Source organism: Amaranthus tricolor, chromosome 14 (genome assembly GCF_026212465.1).
Source record: "Amaranthus tricolor cultivar Red isolate AtriRed21 chromosome 14, ASM2621246v1, whole genome shotgun sequence".
Taxonomy (NCBI): domain Eukaryota; kingdom Viridiplantae; phylum Streptophyta; class Magnoliopsida; order Caryophyllales; family Amaranthaceae; genus Amaranthus; species Amaranthus tricolor.
The window spans coordinates 19,192,832-19,213,142 of record NC_080060.1 but is presented as its reverse complement, the minus strand read 5'-3'; the positions used below and the strand labels follow the sequence as shown (position 1 = coordinate 19,213,142).

General features: G+C 36.2%; 2 protein-coding genes across 4 annotated transcripts; one reads left to right on the top strand and one right to left on the bottom strand.

The window, feature by feature from the left end:
• Positions 1-1,883: 1,883 nt before the first annotated feature.
• Positions 1,884-8,252, bottom strand: LOC130799489 (uncharacterized). 3 transcript variants are annotated; one of them, XM_057662600.1, is made up of 6 exons: positions 7,677-8,252; positions 6,364-6,489; positions 4,789-6,244; positions 4,257-4,565; positions 3,974-4,169; positions 1,884-3,819 (listed from the first exon to the last, which is right to left on the bottom strand). In XM_057662600.1, the coding sequence occupies exons 2-6, from the start codon at positions 6,385-6,387 to the stop codon at positions 2,163-2,165; spliced, it is 3,642 nt and encodes a 1,213-aa protein (XP_057518583.1). In that variant the 5' UTR covers positions 6,388-6,489; positions 7,677-8,252; the 3' UTR covers positions 1,884-2,162. The 3 variants fall into 3 exon arrangements, with proteins under 3 accessions (XP_057518583.1, XP_057518582.1, XP_057518580.1); XM_057662599.1 differs by having other exon boundaries at positions 3,974-4,565; positions 7,658-8,250; XM_057662597.1 differs by having other exon boundaries at positions 3,974-4,565; positions 7,677-8,250.
• A 10,383-nt stretch (positions 8,253-18,635) lies between these two features.
• LOC130799394 (uncharacterized) lies at positions 18,636-20,099 on the top strand. The gene is made up of 2 exons (XM_057662491.1): positions 18,636-19,030; positions 19,133-20,099. Exons 1-2 carry the CDS (start codon positions 18,636-18,638, stop codon positions 20,097-20,099), a joined length of 1,362 nt encoding a protein of 453 aa, XP_057518474.1.
• Positions 20,100-20,311: the final 212 nt, after the last annotated feature.

Here is a 20,311-nt window from a genome sequence, read left to right as displayed (position 1 = left end):
ATGCTTTGGAGCTGTTCGCAGTTACTAACTGCGAACAGGTCAAAAAAAGACAAAATAGCTGTTCGCACGAACAGAAAAAAAAAAATTTTTTTTTTTTTGTTAGTAACTGCGAACAGCTATTTTGTCTTTTTGCTGTTCGCAGTCTAACTGCGAACAGCTATTTTGTGTTTTTTGAACTGTTCGCAGTTACTAACTGCGAACAGCTCTTTTGTCTTTTATAGCTGTTCGCAGTTAGTAACTGCGAACAGCTCCAAAGCACAGCTTTGGGGTTTGGACGCTTACTTTTGGAAAAAGTTTAGAATTTCGCTTATTTGCTTAATTTTTTTTATTTTTTCGCTCAACTTTTTCTAAAATTCATTAAAACTTCAGTTCTATCGTCAAGTCGTGGGTCCGAATCTCGTGAAAATGAAATTTAACTCCCATATCCTTGTAAGACTCATACTTTTGCCTCTGAACTCGTTAATCTCTATATAGTAGTTGGTCGAAGATTTGAAAACTTCAAACAAATCATTTTCCAAATATACGATTTTCTAGAAAGGATGAACAAAATCCACACGTTTTGTATCCTGTGATTCATAAAAGAACAAAGAAATAGAAGTTCATAATCTTGTACTTTTGAAAGGAGCTGATGACGAACCTAATAGTTTGAAGCAATATATGAACGCCAACATCTTCATATGAAACTTAAGGAAAATTGTAAACCACAGCCTCCTTTATATTGAATATCTCACCTCTTGAATTCAAAGAAAGAAAGAATTACTCAGGCAAACACATCCTACAATCTGCTCAACTGTATGGACAATGCATAAACACAACATGACACAAGAACTTGCATAAGTTTCCCAGCGTAACTTTCTCGCACACAAGCATCCTGATGTTTTTCAGGCATTATATGAAAAATAGCATAGCATGCATAGCCAACACCTTCCAGATATAAACAGATTCATCGTCAATGGAAGAAAACTATGCCAAAGTACAAAAATATGTTCCTGAAACCGAAGGACTTTGAACGGTGCCAGTTTTCTGAATTCTGTAACTTCAAATAAGAGGGCACCATAAATTTCATGAATTCGGGAATGATCAACACTTTTTAGATGATTGACATCAATCTTAAATTATTACGAGAACACTTCATTACCAAAACTGATGAAGAAACCGTATAGCTTCGTACCATATACATAGCTTATTTCCACCGGATCAACAAAAGTAACTGAAGTCAGGTGGCAAAAGCAATAAATAAACCAAGGACAAAATTCTCACCTCTAGTTATTCAAACCTGACTGCAGGTTATACAAAATAGAATAATGCTGCTGTATTTCACATGGCACCTTATAAGCCTTTGTGTACACATTTACATTTATGTAAACACAGTCACCCAATAGAATCAGCTCAAAAAACAGAACATAATCATCATCCAAGCAATAGAGAGGACCTGCCAACAGAACGAAATAATGGCTTCAAGCACATAAGTAGACAGAAAGGAAAGTCTCCCTTTGTCTTGCGGAGCCGTTATCGGTTATGTGCATATGCATCATAATCTCAAAGCAACATTTCAGATATTCCAACAATTGAGTTCATCCATGAAACACAATAATCCTCTTTCAAAACTATGGCGAACTTAAATGAGTCTATTGTTACCAGATACAAAGCCCTTTTATCAGCTGTCAGTACTCTTATAAACCTTCCCTCATTGGAATCGAATCATGTAGCAAAAGATCTCTGCATCCACGATGCATGTGATAAACTCTTGCCAAGTCCTTTTCGAAAAAATGAAGCAAACAAATCTTTCCCTTGTTAATCTTTAACAGCACTAGTGCACTACAGCAGTACATTCATAGAAGAAAAAGGCATAACATATATCATGAAAAATGTAAGTCAAGATCCCCATAATATCTCATTCATTCATCCCTACAGTAATCATGTCGAGAGTTACATGTGCTGAAAATGCCAGGATATAGATCATATTCAATGAAAGAAAAGGTATATGAATTTAAAATTTTCCAAAACTACCAAAATTTTTGTCGAGGGGCAATCTACACTAATAAGAAGCACCCTCACAAAAATTTGCAGGCATCATACACTATCCTGTTAAGAAAACATTAAGGAGAGAAAAAATAATATCTAATGGTCATCAGATACCAAAACCAGAAAGAATCCACGGGTCAAGGTTGTGAAGTGATTACATTTACTGCACTGTTGCCACCAGAATTCGGTACACCAACCGGCAGACTATTGTCATCTAGTTTCTCCTCTTGTTCACACAGAACTGGCTCTTTGTCTTCCCTGAACCTTGCACTACCTATCTGTCCATCAAATCCCCTAGTAACCCTACCACAAAACTCTTGAGTGTCATCAACACTTTCATCGACATTCGACCCTTTATCTGTGTCCTCGTTATCATTGCGCCTCATGAAATTAGTTGGACTGTATTGTTTTCGTCTGTTTTCATAGTGCTCATATCGACACCCTCTATTGGCTCCACCATTGTCAGAATATGTACCAATATAACTAGGTCGATATTGCTCCTCCGACTTCAGGTTATGGGATGAATTATGATTTGTTTTTCCATCTCTTTCATAAACGAAAGACTGATTACCAAATTGCTTTGAAATATGATTTGAATTTCCATCCCTTTCATAAACAAAGGACCGATTCACCCCTCTAAAACTCCTAGGTAGATCATCAACGCGGTTTTCCATACTCCTCGGCCCTCTGTCCTGAAAACTTGAAGCATCTCTATCCCGAAAACTATTTTCCATGGATAAACTATCATTATTATGCTGGTGCAATCTACTTGCCATTCCATCATAATTGCGTCTTGCTGGACGAAAGAAATATGGTTTCCTTCTTTCTTCATTATTTCCCTCATATCTAACTCCTCTCCCAGCATCATCAGATATTCTATAAAACCCATCAGGCTTCAGATTCCGAGGGGAATCTAAGGCACTGGCTCTGTCACCCCTCAAGCGAATTCTTCCTGGTGATTTCTCAAGAGCAGAGGTACGTTGCCGGTAACCTACCTCCCTAAATTGACCAAGCTCATCCTTCCTAACAGCACTCCATCGGTTACGTGGAGGAGAACCATGGTTTCTTGAAATTGACCTAAACCCCCCTGCATTATCAACCCCAAAACCAGGTTCTTGATGAGGTGACCTGTGTCTTTGCAATCTAGCCTCAGACCTGAAATTTGGAGATCTACTTCGTTGTCTAAGAAAAGTACCACTACCAGCCCCCAGTCTTCTCCTTGGAGAATTCCAAACAATAGGAGAGCGACTTCTTGAACAAGATGGAGACTTCCTGCGGGAAAGATGTAAATTTGACTGCCCTCTGCCTGTAAAAGGAGAAAGACTCTTCTCTCTACGGGACAATGGACGCCGATATTTTAAGGATGACTGGAATGTTTCGTCAGGAGAAGGCCTGTATCTTCCCCTGCCTCCTCTGTTCTCACCAAAAGGACCATACCTGAAAGGCCTTCCTCGGCCAAAACCACAACCTCTATCAGGGCTAAACTTCCTTTCAGCTTTATAACGGGAATTAAACCCAGCACAAGGCTCTTCTTCAGGGCCAACTCGAGTTCTTGGAAGAATTTGCAAAGAATATGATGTATCATTTTGAGCATCAGCACATCCAAGGTCATCTCGCTCCTCAATTGTATCATCATTGAGTTTAGGGCGTCCACGGACAATAGGCGAGTAATGACGCCTAAAACCTCTACGGCTGCCTGATGAACCATCCCAAATATCACCTTGTCGGCCTCTAAGTTGATTGTTATAGGAGTATCGCACCCTATCAAAAGATCTCAAGGAGCCAGACTCAAATCTATCAAGAAGATATATCAAAACATTAGATCTAAGCGAAGTTAAAAATACCCTGTACGAAGGGAAAAAGACAAAAGCACACCATAGGAAAAAGGGAATAGGAGGAAGTCCAAGTAGACATAAAAAGGCTTGTGTAACCAGTGTCAAACTAATACCTGTTTTGTGTTTTCCTGAATTGCTCCTCCCTATATGTGTCCTCACGTCCAACCGATCTCTCAATTTGTGACTGTAAGCCCCTTCCAAATGCCCTTGGTTCCACTCTTGTGTCAGTAACTTTGGAATCTAGTGATACATCAATTTGACTAAGCCTTTTATCCTTTCCTCCATTGTCATCCAGTCGAGTAACCACATCTGAAAAGGTCTTATTGCTTTCAAGCAACTCTTTACCCTGAGATAGTTCTACTTTCTCTACAGCATGACTCAAATTCAATTTGTTACCTTCATCATGTCCCCTTCCAACTCCAACTGTTTCAGAAGCTTTCCTGTAATCCTCATTGTTCATGTTACAATCACGAGAAGACATAGCACCAGCAACTTCCCGGGTCGCACTTTTTCTATTATCAACTTGTTCAGAATTACATGGACTGACATCGTATGTTTCTCTGTCTGAAAAATAGTCTACATTTTCAGCTTCTCTATCAAATTCTTCCCAAGCACGTCCACTTGACTCCCTGAGCTCCCCGTCTTCATACTGTGAATCATAATCCTCCTGGAGCTCACCAGCTGCATTAATTCCTATCTTGAAAACTGGATGACATTGAACACCCACGTCACTATCATTTGGAACAGATGTTTTATGATCAAATGTCAGAATAATTGAATAGTTATGCAAGTTAACTTATCTAGTCACATAGTATGATTCCTCCGTATTTTCATAGGATAAATTTTAGATATATTGTTAACAGTTTTAATATAAATGTTCAAAATTCTCTGCACCTAGAAACTAAAGCTTAAGCTACCAGAAGCTCACATCTTTCATGCGCAGAATTAGAAGTGTCAAAGAAAGGAAGACCATTATCATCAGATATAGAAAATTCTGCAACATGTTGCAGATCTACTGTTTTTGAGTCAGCATTCTCCGTAAGACTATTCACTTCATGGTGTAAAATGTCATGTGTCTCCAAATCCTTTGAAATAGAAACATTTGGATTTGCATCTGAGCTAGATGATACATACAATCCAATTTGAGTATCAGCTGAAACAGCGCCAAAGGTAGCCTCAGAAGTGCCTGCTTTCCCCAGATTATTTAAGTCACAACAAGAGACACCAACATTTTCCATCACCGACTGATGATTGGTACGCTCCTCATTCAAGTTTAGACTCAGACAAGCAGCCCCATCCTCATCCATTTTAGAAGATCCCAACCGTTGAGTAGCCTCGTCAAGGGCAGCCTCACCTTCGAGTTTGTGTTTGGTATCTTCAACCTTACACTTTATGACACCAAAGTTGAGACTGGAGTTGGATGACAAACACTTGTAATCTAGAAGAGGAGGATGCTTGAGATTGAGGCACGCATCAACACCGTGATTGTCCTTGCTCTGATTGGGCACTGCTCTTGGTTCATCAGGCAGCACACAGCTTCTTGAAGCAGTTTCCAGATTATCTTGCAAATCATAGACTCCAGATTCCTTGTTGTAATCATGGTTAAGCTTACCTGAATCCTCAGAAATGCTACATGCAACTTCATTTTGTGCAAGTGGATCGTCGAAAGGCTGATCCCAAGCATCCATCATAACATTCAAGTCCCAATGCAACCTCTTGTCTCGGGAAGGCGGCCTTTGGTTCCTCGATATTTCTTCATCTTTGCTGCATGAAATGTCATTAGAGAGGGTTAAAGAATCAACCCCCAGGAAGGCTTTTCCGAATGTTACAGCTTTCTGAGAAGAATTTCCCGTTGTTGAAATAGATGCCAGCTCTCCAATTGGTTCTGTGGATATACAGGATGAAGTTGCTCCACTTGACATTTCAGAAGAATTCGGAATATCTTCCTTTGACAGACCCTTAAATGATGAGCGTGATTCAGTATTAGCAAAGCCTTCACGAGCTTGCTCCAGCACTGAAGACTCCTCAATGCCTAAACCATCCTCTGCATAGCCGCAATCTCTTCCCAAACTGCTACTGCAGGCTGCAGCGGCAAGTATTGATATACCAGAGAAGTCTTCCTCTTCACCAAATCTTACATTGGATTCATCAGATTTCTTAGCATCACGACTACCATTGTCGCCAACTATCTGACTCAAAACTACATTAGAAGATACAAGTTTACTTGAAACATCTTGAACTTTCGTCTGATTTTCAGTCTCCTCAACACATGGAGAAGCTTTAACTGGTGGTGGTGACGGAGACCTTAATAAAAACCTTCTCTTTTTGATAGGAACATACTCTACCTTGTCACCAAAGCGAGAACCCGGCTGAGACACTCCATGCTGTTGTAAAAAGATAAAGGAAGCATTAGAAAGGGAGAATCCCCAAACAGGGGAACACAATCTATCTTGATCTACAAAAACCATCTTTTACAAATTACAAAAATGATGTCACAAAACACCTTTTCAGTCTCAGATACAGGCATATCGAATTTCTGAGTTGTGCTATATACTCCTCTATGATCCGTTACAATCCTAGAAACTGTCTTCTTGGTCCGTCCGTATGCAATCCAACTACCCTTCAAAACCTTCCAATATGAATCAAAGATAATTAGGTTGCTAGTTACAATAGAAACTAGCATGAGTTTACATAACCAAAAACCTCTATTTAACCAACATATTTACAAAACCTATTCAGGATTTTTTTATTTTTATCTTGATCTAATGAGAGGAAATAGATTCCTGATGCACAAATTACAAAAAAGGAAACAAAAGATATGAATACTCAAATTCACACAAAGCAAATAAGCATTATTTCGTCATAAGCAGAACCAAGAAAACACAGATCCAACATAGAGGAACAACAAAACTAACACCTTAAACCCATGTTCTGAAAAGAATGAACTCATTGCATAAGCAATAACACAATTTCTCACAAATGCAAGCAAAAACCTTGGATGCCTAGTAATCTGAACGCAGAATAAAACCAAAGGCTTTCTGAATACACTAGACCTAAATAAACCAAACGTGAATATTACACACTCCCTCCATCCCTTGGATTGGAGTAGAATCAGATGACATAAATCACAATGTAGATCTGCTTTCTCCAACAAGCCCAAAAGATTGATGAGGTATATTAATTTAACCTTTGAGAACGCAATGTGAGATAAGTGTGTCAAATTCAAAGGGGCAGATGGAATAGCAGTTAATGCTAGAGAGCACAATGACAAGGTTAAATCATAAGGAAACAATACCAGTGCCTATCAATAATAAAAATCCTCTTGAGATCACTACCGCATACAGTCAAAACTCGAGTGCATCATCAAAATACTGAGCTCAACTCAAATCATACACTTTCACTTCAAATGCAGCAGGTATTATTCAAGCAATACCTTGACAATAATCTTATTCAAAACCGAAAAATTTCCACCCTGACTACCCTACTGACATTTTGTCGGTCACTAAGATCATTAACATGTTGCCGTCAAATAAATGAATTCACCCTAACTACTCAACATGAGATGTAACAAATTTTCTACAAAAATTTTCTGTCCAACAAATCGCATTTTGCTATGAAGATGAAGCCGTAAAAAGGTCTCAACAAAATAATCCGCAATCTGTGATGATATTAGCATAAAATCTTATCAAGTTGACTTTTTAAGCCTTTGCCATCATCAATTTACATCAATGCTATTAATTGAGATCTCCGTTACGAAAACTACTAATGAGCACCAAATTAAAATCAACACAACTTACTTCATAGATCTTCCAGTACCTGCTTAATTAACGGTTTTTCACTCCATATCTATTCCAATGTTCTCCGTTTTTGTTGGATCTCAGCCAAATTAATTACTTTTCACTTCAATCAACTAAAAACCTCCAAAAATAATCAACTAGGTTATATAAAAGCACGATGAAGAAGATTCTAGAGGATGAACTGACGAACAAGTAGGAACAAATACTTTGAGTAAAAACAACAAGAAGCAAGCAACCGAAAATACTTCAGCCTTTACACTATTCTCCATTATAGTATATGACATTGAAAAGTGTATTTCTGTGATGATACTTCATTTTTGCTGAAAGATTCACTCTTCAATACGCCATTTGTTGATTCGATTACAGAAGAGAGTGAAAATGAAGAGAAGAATTTCTTAAACTTTTTCCTTGTTCGATCTTCTGTGACTGTGTCTTCTCCAGAAGAGTCTTTCTACTTTTCTTTTCTCTTTGGTGGTGGAGATGGTAGTGTTGATGATGTTTCACCACGTATTAATTCTATCGCTTATTCAATCTTGACCCTTCTTTTATTGTTCCAATTTTGCCCTCTGTTCATTCTATTGATTTTGACTTTTTGGACAAACTTTTTTCCTAAATTGGATAGATCTAGGGTTTTGATCGTTGATCGAATACCATTTGGACAAAGGGGATAATATATACTCCCTCCTATTCAGCTGAACTGTCCCATTTGACTTTTCACACTTGCCGAGGCAACATTTTAACTCTTAATATCTCAAATTATGCTTAATTAAAAATTATAAAAAGTTGATATTAATAATCCTTGTATTGAGACAAATCAAACAAGATCTCATATGACTATGTTTTAACTTATAGATTAAGAGTAAAATACAAATTAAGAGTGATAAGTGAATAGTGCCAAAAAAAAAATGGGACAATTCAGCTGAATAGGAGGTAGTATAATATAGAAAAATTAGAAAATATCTAATCCATTTAATTTCTCAATTATTGGTTAAATGTGAAGTTGTGCAAGTTTTTTTTGTGGTGTATATCATCTACCATTTTATTGGGATTTTTTAGAGTTTTTAAGAGTTTATGTTATTTATTAATGCTATGAAGACTTTTTTTTTTGAATAAATGCTATGAAGACTTTAGTGTATAGTGAGTTGTGATGAATTTGTTTGGTTGGCTATTAAAAGAGCATTTGAATTTTGTTTATAGTAAATTCTTGTGTTAGAATACATTTAATTGAAGACTTTTTCATAGCTTTTAAATGTGTTTGTCTTCATCTTAAATCTCGTTGAGATGTTATTCTTTTTCATCACTTTATGAGAAATAAAGGAAAAGTAGACATCAATCATGTCACCATTATCCATCAACAATCTACTCTTCTCACTCTGTTATCTACTAAATAATTTGCATACACGTGTGTCTTTTGTCTTAAAAGTAATATGACTTGAAGCACTAGACACGTGTTTGACATTGTTGATATGATCTAAAGGAAATCTGGCATTTTATAATACATGTTTGTGAATTGCAACAAGATTATTATTTTTAACCTTTTTTGCAAGTGGCTAAATATATTTTCTTCCAATACATGGTTTCCTCGTCAATAACATTCAATATTTTATTAATTTTATTTCTCTTTTTAGGAAGATTGTCTTGAATAATCTCACCTTTTATCCATTCTCTATGAATAATTTCACTTTTGCACTACATTTGTTTCCAACATATGTATTACTTAATGACCTACTATAGCAGGTTATTTATATTTAAAAAATTAAATAAAAATAAAGAAAAAAACTCATCCCCACTCACTCATTTCCCTTTCCACCACCAACCTCTCCCTTTGCCTACCCCCTTCTAAGTATTGACAATCTCATCCCTCTCCCACCTAATCCAAGTGTTGCCTTCTCTCTCCCCTCCTTTCACCATGCACGTTCTTTAACTCTTTTCCCTAACTACCTTGTAATTATGTTACTACACCCTTACCTATTTGCAGCTTCCAGCCATTTGCCACCTTCAACAACCCTATTTCCCTCTTTTAACCCTCTGTGGTTCTCTTTTCCTCCCTCGCCTTTATCATTAATTTTTTGGGCAAATATGAGTGTTTTAGGGCATTTTTATATGGGGTGTACCAGAGTTTTTTTGGCTTGATTATTGTCGATGGTGCTCGATTCCAAAAAGTAATGTTTAGTTCTAGTTTGCTTGTGATGCATTTTAGGTGTTGGTTGATACAGGTTTATTGGTGTATAATGGACGGTGGTGGTAGGGTGTTGCAAGAGGTTGGGTTGGCGGGGTGGTGTTAGTGTGGATAAGGGCAGAAAGGGGTTTTTCTTTTTTTAAAAGATAATTTTATTTTTGTAAAATATAAATAACCTATTATAGGCTATAATTTTGAGAACAGATGTAGTGCAAAGGTGAAATTATTAGAAAATAATCCAAAGTTGAGGATTATTCACAAAGGATAGGTAAAAGATTAGATTATTCAATTTTTTTGGTTACATTGTTACATTGATGGGTGTTCTTTAGGTGGATATATGAATAGTTTCTCTCTATGTAGCAAGTATCAACTTCTCTTATAATAAGTGTAGGAAACTAGTTTACCTTCAATGGAAAAAAATTTTGAATTTTGTAAAGGGATCGAAAATGATTTTATTTTGTATTTAGTTTTAGTGTGACACAAAGAAACAATGTTAGCTTAAGAAGGAGATTTCAGGAGTATCAATAGTACTAGATGCCTTCTAGACATTTCCAAGATTAAAACACTCATCCTTACACATGTGTGTTCTCACTATTAAATGTGTAAATATATCACCACTCTAAAATTTGATCGAAAATAAGAAAATGGTTTATCCTCAAAGCTTTTTGTAGGTGAATAACTTGTGTCGAATGTGTATGAATTTCTTAATTAGAATATCCCTGTTATAGATTATTCCCAACAGCAACACATTCACTATTCAATACCCTTATAAACACCCATCAAAATATAGGTCTGAAACACATCATAAAAGGGAAACTAACCTATATAAACTCCATATAAAGCTCATAATATAAGAGGTACAAATCACTATTAACCAATGACCTAATTATGAAGATAATTAGTCTATCAAATCAAAGATCATAACATGCAAATTAGTCCATCAAATCACTATTAACTATAGTAGCACAACAATCCAACACAATCACTACATGTACGATATCTTAACCTCTGGCTCTTATGAACCAAGGTCCTAAACACAAACACACATACAAAGATCACATATTAGTACGTGTTTACACATCGCATCCCTTCTATGCCATCAAGGCATCACTATACTTCATAATTTTTAATGATTAATCCTTAATACCCATTGTTTCTTAATTCCAAAAACGATCAATAACTTTGCAACCCCTTTTGGACAATTAAGATTTTTCAAACAGAAAACCTGTCTTCACCGCTGCATCCGGAAGGTATCTATTTCATTGGGTTTTAAATTTCGCAAGTTTTAACAAACATTTATTATTTTTGATTAATTTTAGCGTTTAAGCAACTTTTAATCCAATCGGGATTGAAACGACGAATGGAAGGCACCCAGACCCCGAAGGGTTGAGATGCGACTCCCGAGGCAGAAAATTTTTATCTAGATTTTTATTTAAATTTTTTTAAAAATAATTAAATCCCTTTACTTTCATTTCATAATTCAACGGTTTTCAATTACAACGCATAAACCATAACACCACTAGTGTAAAAAAATCATCTGCTGCTAAACATATGCTGCGGTTTTTAGAAAACGCAACATAAAATAAATAGATAAAAAAGGGAAAATAAAGAAGGGTATATGCTGCGTTCATACAACACATTATATGTTGCGATTTTTTTAGAACTGCGGCATATACCCACTCTTTTTTTTTTGCAAAAAAACGCGGCTTATATCAGTATATACTACATTTCACTTCAATACTATTTCATTTCAACCGTACTACACACGAAAATTCTTCATCTTCTTTAAGTTATACTACTTCTTCTTATTCTTTTTCAACCTATACTACTTCGTTCTTCAAACCCACGAAAAACAGTAGTTGTTGCATCTTTTTCTTCTTCTTCTTCTTGCACGAAATTCACCATTTTTCTTCTTTAAGCTTTTGTTGTCTTTCTTTCTTCTTCAAATTCTCACCATTTTCATTTTTTTGGTATCTTCTTGTTCAACCTACATAATTAGGGTTTAGTTCTTGTTCTTCTTCAAGGTATAATTTCTTTAAGCTTAATTTAAATTCTTCAAGGTGTTTTAGGGCTTAATTTTATTTTTTTTTTACTAATTTTTTTTTTGTTTTTCATTGTAGGTTACATAACCCAATTGTAGATACAACATTATCATCTAAATACCAAGGTAATTTCTATTCAACCCTCATGTTGTATGTTTGATATTTTTATGTGTTTGTAACTACAAATTTTGCTTAATTAGGATTTTTAGGGTAGATTAAGTAAATTATAAACTTATTTTATGTTGTATATTTGAATGTGATTTACTTATGTATGTAGTTGTTTTTAAGTTTTACATGTTTTCAAGTTTAAGTTATTATTAGTTTGTTAGCTATTTTGATTTATATGGATTTTGTTAAAAAAATTATAAAAGAAAATAGTTTTTTGGCTTATATATGTTTTGTAATTAGAATATACATAATTTGAAAATTTTAAATAACATGATGGTTAATTTAGTTAAATAGGGTTAATTAGGGTTAATTAGGATTATGTATATATTTTGATTAATGTGTATTTATTTTGTTTTTAAATAATCACACTTAGGATGATAAAAGATCGATCTTGAATGTATGGTAGCATTGAATCGTCATAATTTGTTGATGGGGTATTAGAATTTTTGTAGTATTGCAGTCGAACATCAAGTTAGGACGGGGGAGTTTTTTTATTGTCCATGTGTCAAGTGTGGCAATGTATCGAAGGTAAATACTGTTGACATTCTTTTGGAGCACATACTTCGACGTGGGTTTAGGCCTCAATATCATGTTTGGGTGAGGCATGACGAGGCGGGAGTTTACGAAGAAAAAAGTGTCAATAAGGATGTCAATGAGGATGTAGATCGTGTTAATGGGTATGAGACTAATGAAGAAAATGTCAATGAGGATATAGATCGTGTTGAGATGATGGACGAGGTCGAGGATGAGTTAGGAAAACGTCCTCGTGTTTTTAATTGTTGACAGAGGCTTCTCAAAAGCCTTTGTACCCTGGATGTACATAGTTCACCAAACTAATAGTCGTGTTGACAATTTTCAACATTAAGTCAAAGTTCAATTGGAGTGACACTAATTTCACAATGCTATTAGAAGAGTTAGGTGAGATGCTTTCTAATGAAAATGAACTTTCAAAGTCGAAATATTATGCCATAAAACTCATGTGTCATTTCGGCTTAGAGTAACAGAAGATTAATGCATGTCTGAATGATTATGTATTGTATCGAAATGAAAATGAAAACTTAGATGAGTGCCGAGGTCTGGGTTATCGTGTTACAAGCGTAAAGAGGCTTGGGATCGTAAAGGGCCCCGGTTAAAGTATGTGGTATCTTCTAATAATAACTAGATTTAAGCGTTTGTTCTCTATAAAGAAAGATGCGTCAAATTTGAGGTGGCATGCAGATAGGTTGAAGACTGGTTACTTGCATAAGACATTTGGGGATGAAGATCGTAATTTAATGCTCGGACTATGCAGGATGGAATGAACCCATTCGGAAATCTTAGTTCTCAACATAGTACTTGGCTGGTACTGTTAGTTATCTATAATGTGCCTCCTTGGTTGTGTTTGAAGAGTAAGTACATTATTCTTTTGCTTCTAATCTCAAGTCCTAAACAACGTTGGAATGACATAGATGTATATCTTGCTTCTCTCATTGAGGATTTGAGAAAGATGTGGGATGAAGGGGTTTCCATGTTCGATGCACATGCTAATATGGAGTTCACATAACGTGCAATGCTTTTATACACCGTCAATGATTTTCCAGCATATGACAACTTATCAGGGTATAATAACAAAGGGAAGAAAGCATGCCCAATATGTATCGATGACATGGAATTCACATGGATTCCTAAATGCAAACATGTATTCATGCACCATTGAAAGTTCCTCCCTTGAGATCACCAATATCGTAAGAAGAAAAGGACATTCAACAGGAAGGTTAAGGACTGTATAGCTTGCCGACTATTGACCGGTTATGAGGTTAACAAATAGACTAAGGGGGTTGAAACTGTATTTGGTAAAACAGGGCAAGTGAGAAGGGGTGAAGAACGACTATGGAAAAAAGAATCAATCTTTTGGAAGCTTCTATATTAGAAAGATCTATAAGTTAGGCATTGTCTTGACATTATGCATATAGACCAAGAAAGTTCGAGATTCCTCTGAATGTAAGGGTTTCTGCCGGAGTTGTGGTCACAGGTTAAGGTGAGTAAGAAAACAAATAGAGCAAAATAAGAAGGTGGTAGTAACAAGGGAAAGGGTAAACAAAAGTTACTGGGATAAAGAAGATGAGTAATGTTAAGAATTATTTGCTTCCCGCTTGATACGCATTTTCCAACGAAGAGAAGTGGGCATTTTGTGAGTCTTTATATGGCATTAAGGTTCCATTTGGGTACTCATCCAACAAGAAAAAATCTGTGACCCTAAATGGTGAGTTGAAGTTGGAAAGCATGAAATCTCACGATTGCCATGTAATGATGCAAGTGTTCTTACCAATTACAATCCATGGAATATTACCAAAACAAGTGAGATATGCTATTACCAAGCTATGTTCGTTCTTCAACACAATATGTAGTAAAGTGCTTGATCCCTTTTAACTTGATGCTCTCAAGTTGACCTGATTGTAACTTTATGCAAGTTTGAGATGTATTTTCCACCTTCTTTTTTCGACATAATGGTTCATTTTATTGTCCATCTCGTTCGTGAAATCAAGCTTTTAGGTCCAATTTTTGTAAGGTGGTGTTATCGTTTTGAAAGACATATGGGTGTTTTACAAAACAAAATGAGAAATCCAGCACAACCTGAGGGGAGTATAATTCAAGGCAATGTGAGCGATGAAATAGGTAATTTCATAGTTGAGTATATGGCCATACAAAAATTTATTGGACTTCCTACCTCTTGACATGAAGGAAGGCTTAAGAGTAAAGGAACAATTGGCTCAAAATTGACCAGACCTTCTAGAGACAATCTCTTACAAGCACACTTAAAATATCAAAGAGTTATAATATCTAAAAGAAATATCAAAACATCTATCGATTGACATTCATAGTATCATTATACTCTCAGTAATTAGCAAGAAGAAAATGTTTATCGATACCCGAGTCATCCCCTGAATAACTGTTAGACTCCAACATCAAATCCTCCACTGAATTCTCCCTCATTGTCCACCTAAGAGTCTTCATAAGGGTCCTCTTCCGAGTCCTCATTCGAATCTTCATCGAGGTCCTCTTCGAAATCCTCCTCCTTTAACCATCCTCCAATATTAGCATTCTCATCGAAAGGTATAGGTCTAACAGTATTACCCAATATCTCTGGAGGTCCGTTAAGTTCAGCCTCTCCCTTAGAATCAGATAAGAATATAGGTCTAGGCGTTAGAGTTTCCCACATCTCAATGTTACTCTTAGTTTCTAATACCTATTCCTTGACACCTCTCAGTCTAATGTTCATGGGCGTAGGATCTTCTTCTTCTTCCATCTCTTCTTCCTCATGAGGGAAATATGGTTCTAAATCAACGGGGTTGACTGCATCATCTAATGGGATTCAGGTGCAAATCCTTCCTCTAATAAAGCTAGATCGGGTTCTTTAGGTACTATTGGTTCTTCCGCCTCCAAAGGTTCCTTAATATCTTGGTCAGTTGGGGCTACCTCAAGAATCATGACTCTCTCTGATAGTCCTACTCCACTAGGCTCCCCCCGTAATATTTCAGTTCTCTCCCTACTTGATGAAAGACGCTTGAACTTATTAGGTCAAACGCTAAATAGTAACACCTTAGCTTGGATCATCTTAATATGTGCCCTAACTTTAAAGAGACTCTTGCCATCCTTTATCCTCCATAGGTTTAGGTTTGAAGCCTACCTCTAAATAGGTACCGGGTTAAGCATTGGTCCCTCTCTCTCTTCTTTTGGGGTGCGTGTTATACCCATGATTGAGCTTTAAAGAGGATAGATAGACTACCCATCAACAAGGGGCATCTTCATGGGAGCCCATTTGCTAAGAACTCTACAATTAAGCGTGCTTGGAGGGAAGTAATTTTAGGATGGGTGACCTCATGGGAAGTTTTCCTAGGTGCGCACGAGTGAGGCCAAAGTGCGCTGGAAAGACATCTGTTGGTCTGTGAGGCCAATCTATAGTCTCTATGTGTAGTCACCAGTGGTCCGAGGGGCCGGGGTATTACAGTGCGAGGGTCAATGGGCCCTTTTCCTTTATCCATACTTCTTGATTTACAGCAATGCAATACTTTATCATCACAAATAAAACTTTACACAAACCACTTAAACTTATCAACAATCAATGGCCCTATCTGCCCACTACACAAAGCATACACCACAAGACCACATTGAACAATTCCATCCCTAGTAACCTATCCCCCCATCTCTCTACTAAGGCCAATTTTTTTTCTTTATCAATTTAAGAACATTGGCTCTGATACCAATTGTAATAGTCCAAGTTAAAAGGAACCAGATATTCACATGTAAATATAAATTTCGGGTTACCCCTCGGACATTTAATTTAAACCGGATTCTAAGACCAAAGACGTTCTAGTGATAAAGAAATAAATAAACAAAAATGAAAATTAAATCTGCGAAAGTCATAAAATTTTACAACTCGAGAACCTTCAAGCCTCATCAAAACCAATAAATGTCTAAAAGTTAAAAGTACTTGCGATAAAAAAAATTAATTTAAGCTCATCAATAGGGATGGCAATGGGTTGGACTTGGCTCCGATTTTACATACTCTGACTTTGCTCCGGATTTTAGTCGAACTTTTTTTTTTAGTCCACCTCCACTTGGAGTCGGATTATGCATACTCCAAGTTTTCCCCGACTCGAACTCTCGGACCTCCAACGGAGTCGGATTTTTATCAAACTTTATCATTGTGTACTAATGATTTAATGCATACGAAGTTAACAAAATATATTTTTTAAATACAATTTAACAAAAAAATATGTACTTTGAATTCAAGTTTAACATGAGAAATATTCCTAATACTACAATTTAACAAAATTTTCTCGCATTTTTGGCGTATTTTATTTCTCTTGATCTGATTTGTCGTATTTTGATTGAATGATCTAAATAAAAATACCAAGTAGTTTTTCAAAATCGAAATTTACAATTAGTATTAGAGAAAGAGCTTGAATTGGTCACGTCTAGAGTTTTAAAGGAAGCAAAATATTATTACGTGTGATAAACACGATCACCATCATTTCCAATTACAACTTCCATGAAAACAAATAATAATAATTTTAAATCCAATTTCATAACCTCATACGGATGATAAACACGATCACCATCATTTCCAATTACAACTTCCATGAAAACAAATAATAATAATTTTAAATCCAATTTCATAACCTCATACGGATGATAAACACGATCACCATCATTTTCCAAGTTAAACTCCTTTAAAATTATTTGAGGTGTCTAAGCCTTAAGTGACATACAGCATCATATTATAGAATGAATACAACATTACTTTACATAACCAATTACAAAAGTATGGTCTAAGCGTGTACATAAGTAGCACGAGAATCCAACACAATCACTACACGTATTATTACGTGTTCACACATCGCATCCATTCTATGCCACAAGGCATCACTATACTTCATAATATTAAAAGATTAATCCATAAAACCCAATGTTTCTTAATTTTAAAAACGACCAGTAACTTTACAGTCCATTTGGACAATTTAGAAAAACGACCAGTAACTTTACCGCGTCTGAAAGGTATCACTAATGGAAAAAACCTCATTTGCTGCGGTTTTTTGGCCATTATTTGCTGCGGTTTTCCCTCAGAATGTCGTATAAAACCTATAATATAATATAAAATTAAAAGATTAATAAACATTAGATTTTACCAATAATAATAAATTTAAGAACATAACAAATACTTATGGCATCTATATTTTCGACTCCAACCTCCTTCACGGATTTTAAGATATCGTCCATGTATTTGAGAGTGTAGTAGCAGCAATCAACGGAATTAGAAGGTTGTCGAAAGCACTAAGAGAAAATAGATATTAGTGCCAAACAGTGGCGGACCCAGCTAGGGGCAAGGGGGGCAGTGGCCCCCCCAATTTGAAAAAAATAAATCAGATTTTAAAAAAAAATTATTTTTTGCGACCACTTAGCGACCACCTGGCGACCACAATTCCCGTCGCTAATCACCTTTAAAAAACAAAAATAAAAACGGCAGCCTTCCTTCTCATTTCGAAAACAAACCAAACCCTAAACGTTGTTCGACATTCGACAGCCTTCCTCTTCCTCTTCCTCTTCCAAATCTGAAATCTCCACCACCACAGCCCACAAACGGCAGCCTTCCTCTTCCTCTTCGTCGCCAGTCGCCACAGCCACAGCCTTCGACATTCGACACTACAGAGTCACAGACACTCAATTCCATACTTCCTCTTCGTCGCTCACAGTCACTGACTGTTCTTCCTCTTCGCTACTCGCTTCCTCTTCCTCTTCTCTTCAATTCCATACTTCGACAGAGGACAGACACGACAGTACACTTCGTCACTTGTGAGTTCCATGCTTCCATTACTTATTTAATTGTTAATTTGTAATTGTGATTGTTAATTTGTTTAATTGTTTCATAGCTTCATTAGTTCATTGTTAATTTGTTTAATTGTTGATCTTTGATTCTTGATTCATTGGTTGTTTAAATTATTGTTTGTTTAATTGAATAATTTGTTTGGTTCATTGGTTGCAAGTTGTTACTTGATAGTTTGAATAATTAGATTGAATAATTGAGTCATATTTCTAATTTAATTAGGAAATGTCAAGTAATTCAAGTTCACCTTGTTCGAAAAAGTCAAAAGCAAAGGGAAGACAACCCGATCTTCGTGAATTATTGTTTAAAAGAATGAAATCCCAACAAACATTTAACGAAGGCAATGAATCTTCTCCTTTAAGTTCCCCTCTAAGTCCTCCTTTAAGTTCCCCTCCAAGTGAAGATGTTAATATGGAAGTAGGTGGTTCAAGTAGTTGTGATGAACCATTGGATGATGACTGGGTGTATGATGTTGAACTTCTTCCTCATGACCCGGGATTGAGGAAAAACATAATGGATTATCCCCCTAATGAAAGAAATCCGGTTAGGAGAGCATATATTCTTAAAAAACCTTGCCAACGCAAAACACATGATTTCCCTCAAAGTAATATCTCCGATAGGTTACGCCGTTTTAGTTTGAATTGGTTCAAAAAATGGGATTGGCTTGAATATAGTGTTGAAATGGATGCCGCATTTTGTTTTGTTTGTTATTTGTTCAAAAGGGATGTTGAAATTAACAAGGGGGGTGATGCATTTGTTGTTGGATGGTTTAGAGCGTGGAATAAACCTGAGAGGCTTGAGAAGCATGTTGGAGGAATTAAAAGTGCTCATAATATTGCTTATGAGAAATATGTGAATCTAAGAGATTCAAAGAAGACATCAATTGAATTTGTATTTGATAATGCGAGTGAGGTTCAAATGAATGAATATCATATTCGTTTGAATGCATCCTTAACTTGTTTGAGATTTCTTTTGGGCCAAGGTTTGGCATTCCGGGGACATGATGAAAGTGAGGAGTCATATAGTAGAGGTAACTTTATTGAGCTTTTGAAGTGGTTGGGTGGGAAGGTTGAGAAAATAAGAAAATATACTTTCCAAAATGCACCCAAAAATTGTCAATTAACATCTCCCAAAATTCAAAAAGACATTATCACTTGTTGTGCAAAAGAGACTACTAAGCGCATAATAGAAGAGGTTGGTGATGGTTACTTTTCTATTTTGGCCGATGAATCAAGCGATGTGTCTCAAAAAGAACAACTAGCTCTTGTTTTGCGGTTTGTTAATAGAGAAAATGGATCGGTAGTGGAACGCTTTTTAGGCATTCTACATGTGGGTAATACTACCGCTTTGTCTCTTAAAAATGCCATTATGTCGTTGCTTATGGAACATTCATTGAGTCCTTCCATGATAAGAGGTCAAGGGTATGATGGGGCAAGTAACATGAGGGGTGAAATCAATGGCCTCAAGACTTTGATTATGAATGATAATCCAAGAGCCTATTACATTCATTGTTTTGCTCATCAACTTCAACTAACTCTAGTTGCGGTTACTAAAAACAATGTTAATTGTACTTGGCTTTTTGACGTACTTGCAAACTTGTTAAATGTGGTGGGAGCTTCTTGTAAGAGAAGAGACCTTATTCGAAAACACCAAGCTCAAGTAGTGGCTCAAGCTTTGGAAGTGGGGTAAATTGAAAGTGGATCGGGTTTGAATCAAGAACGTGGTTTGAGTAGGCCGGGAGATACACGTTGGGGATCTCATTACAAGTGTCTAATAAGTACTATCAACTTGTTTCCTTCAATTGTTAAAGTGCTTGAGGAGATTGGAGAAAATGGCTCTCCGGATGATAAGCTCAAAGCTCAAGTTGTTTTAGGATCTTGGGAGTCCTTTGATTTTATTTT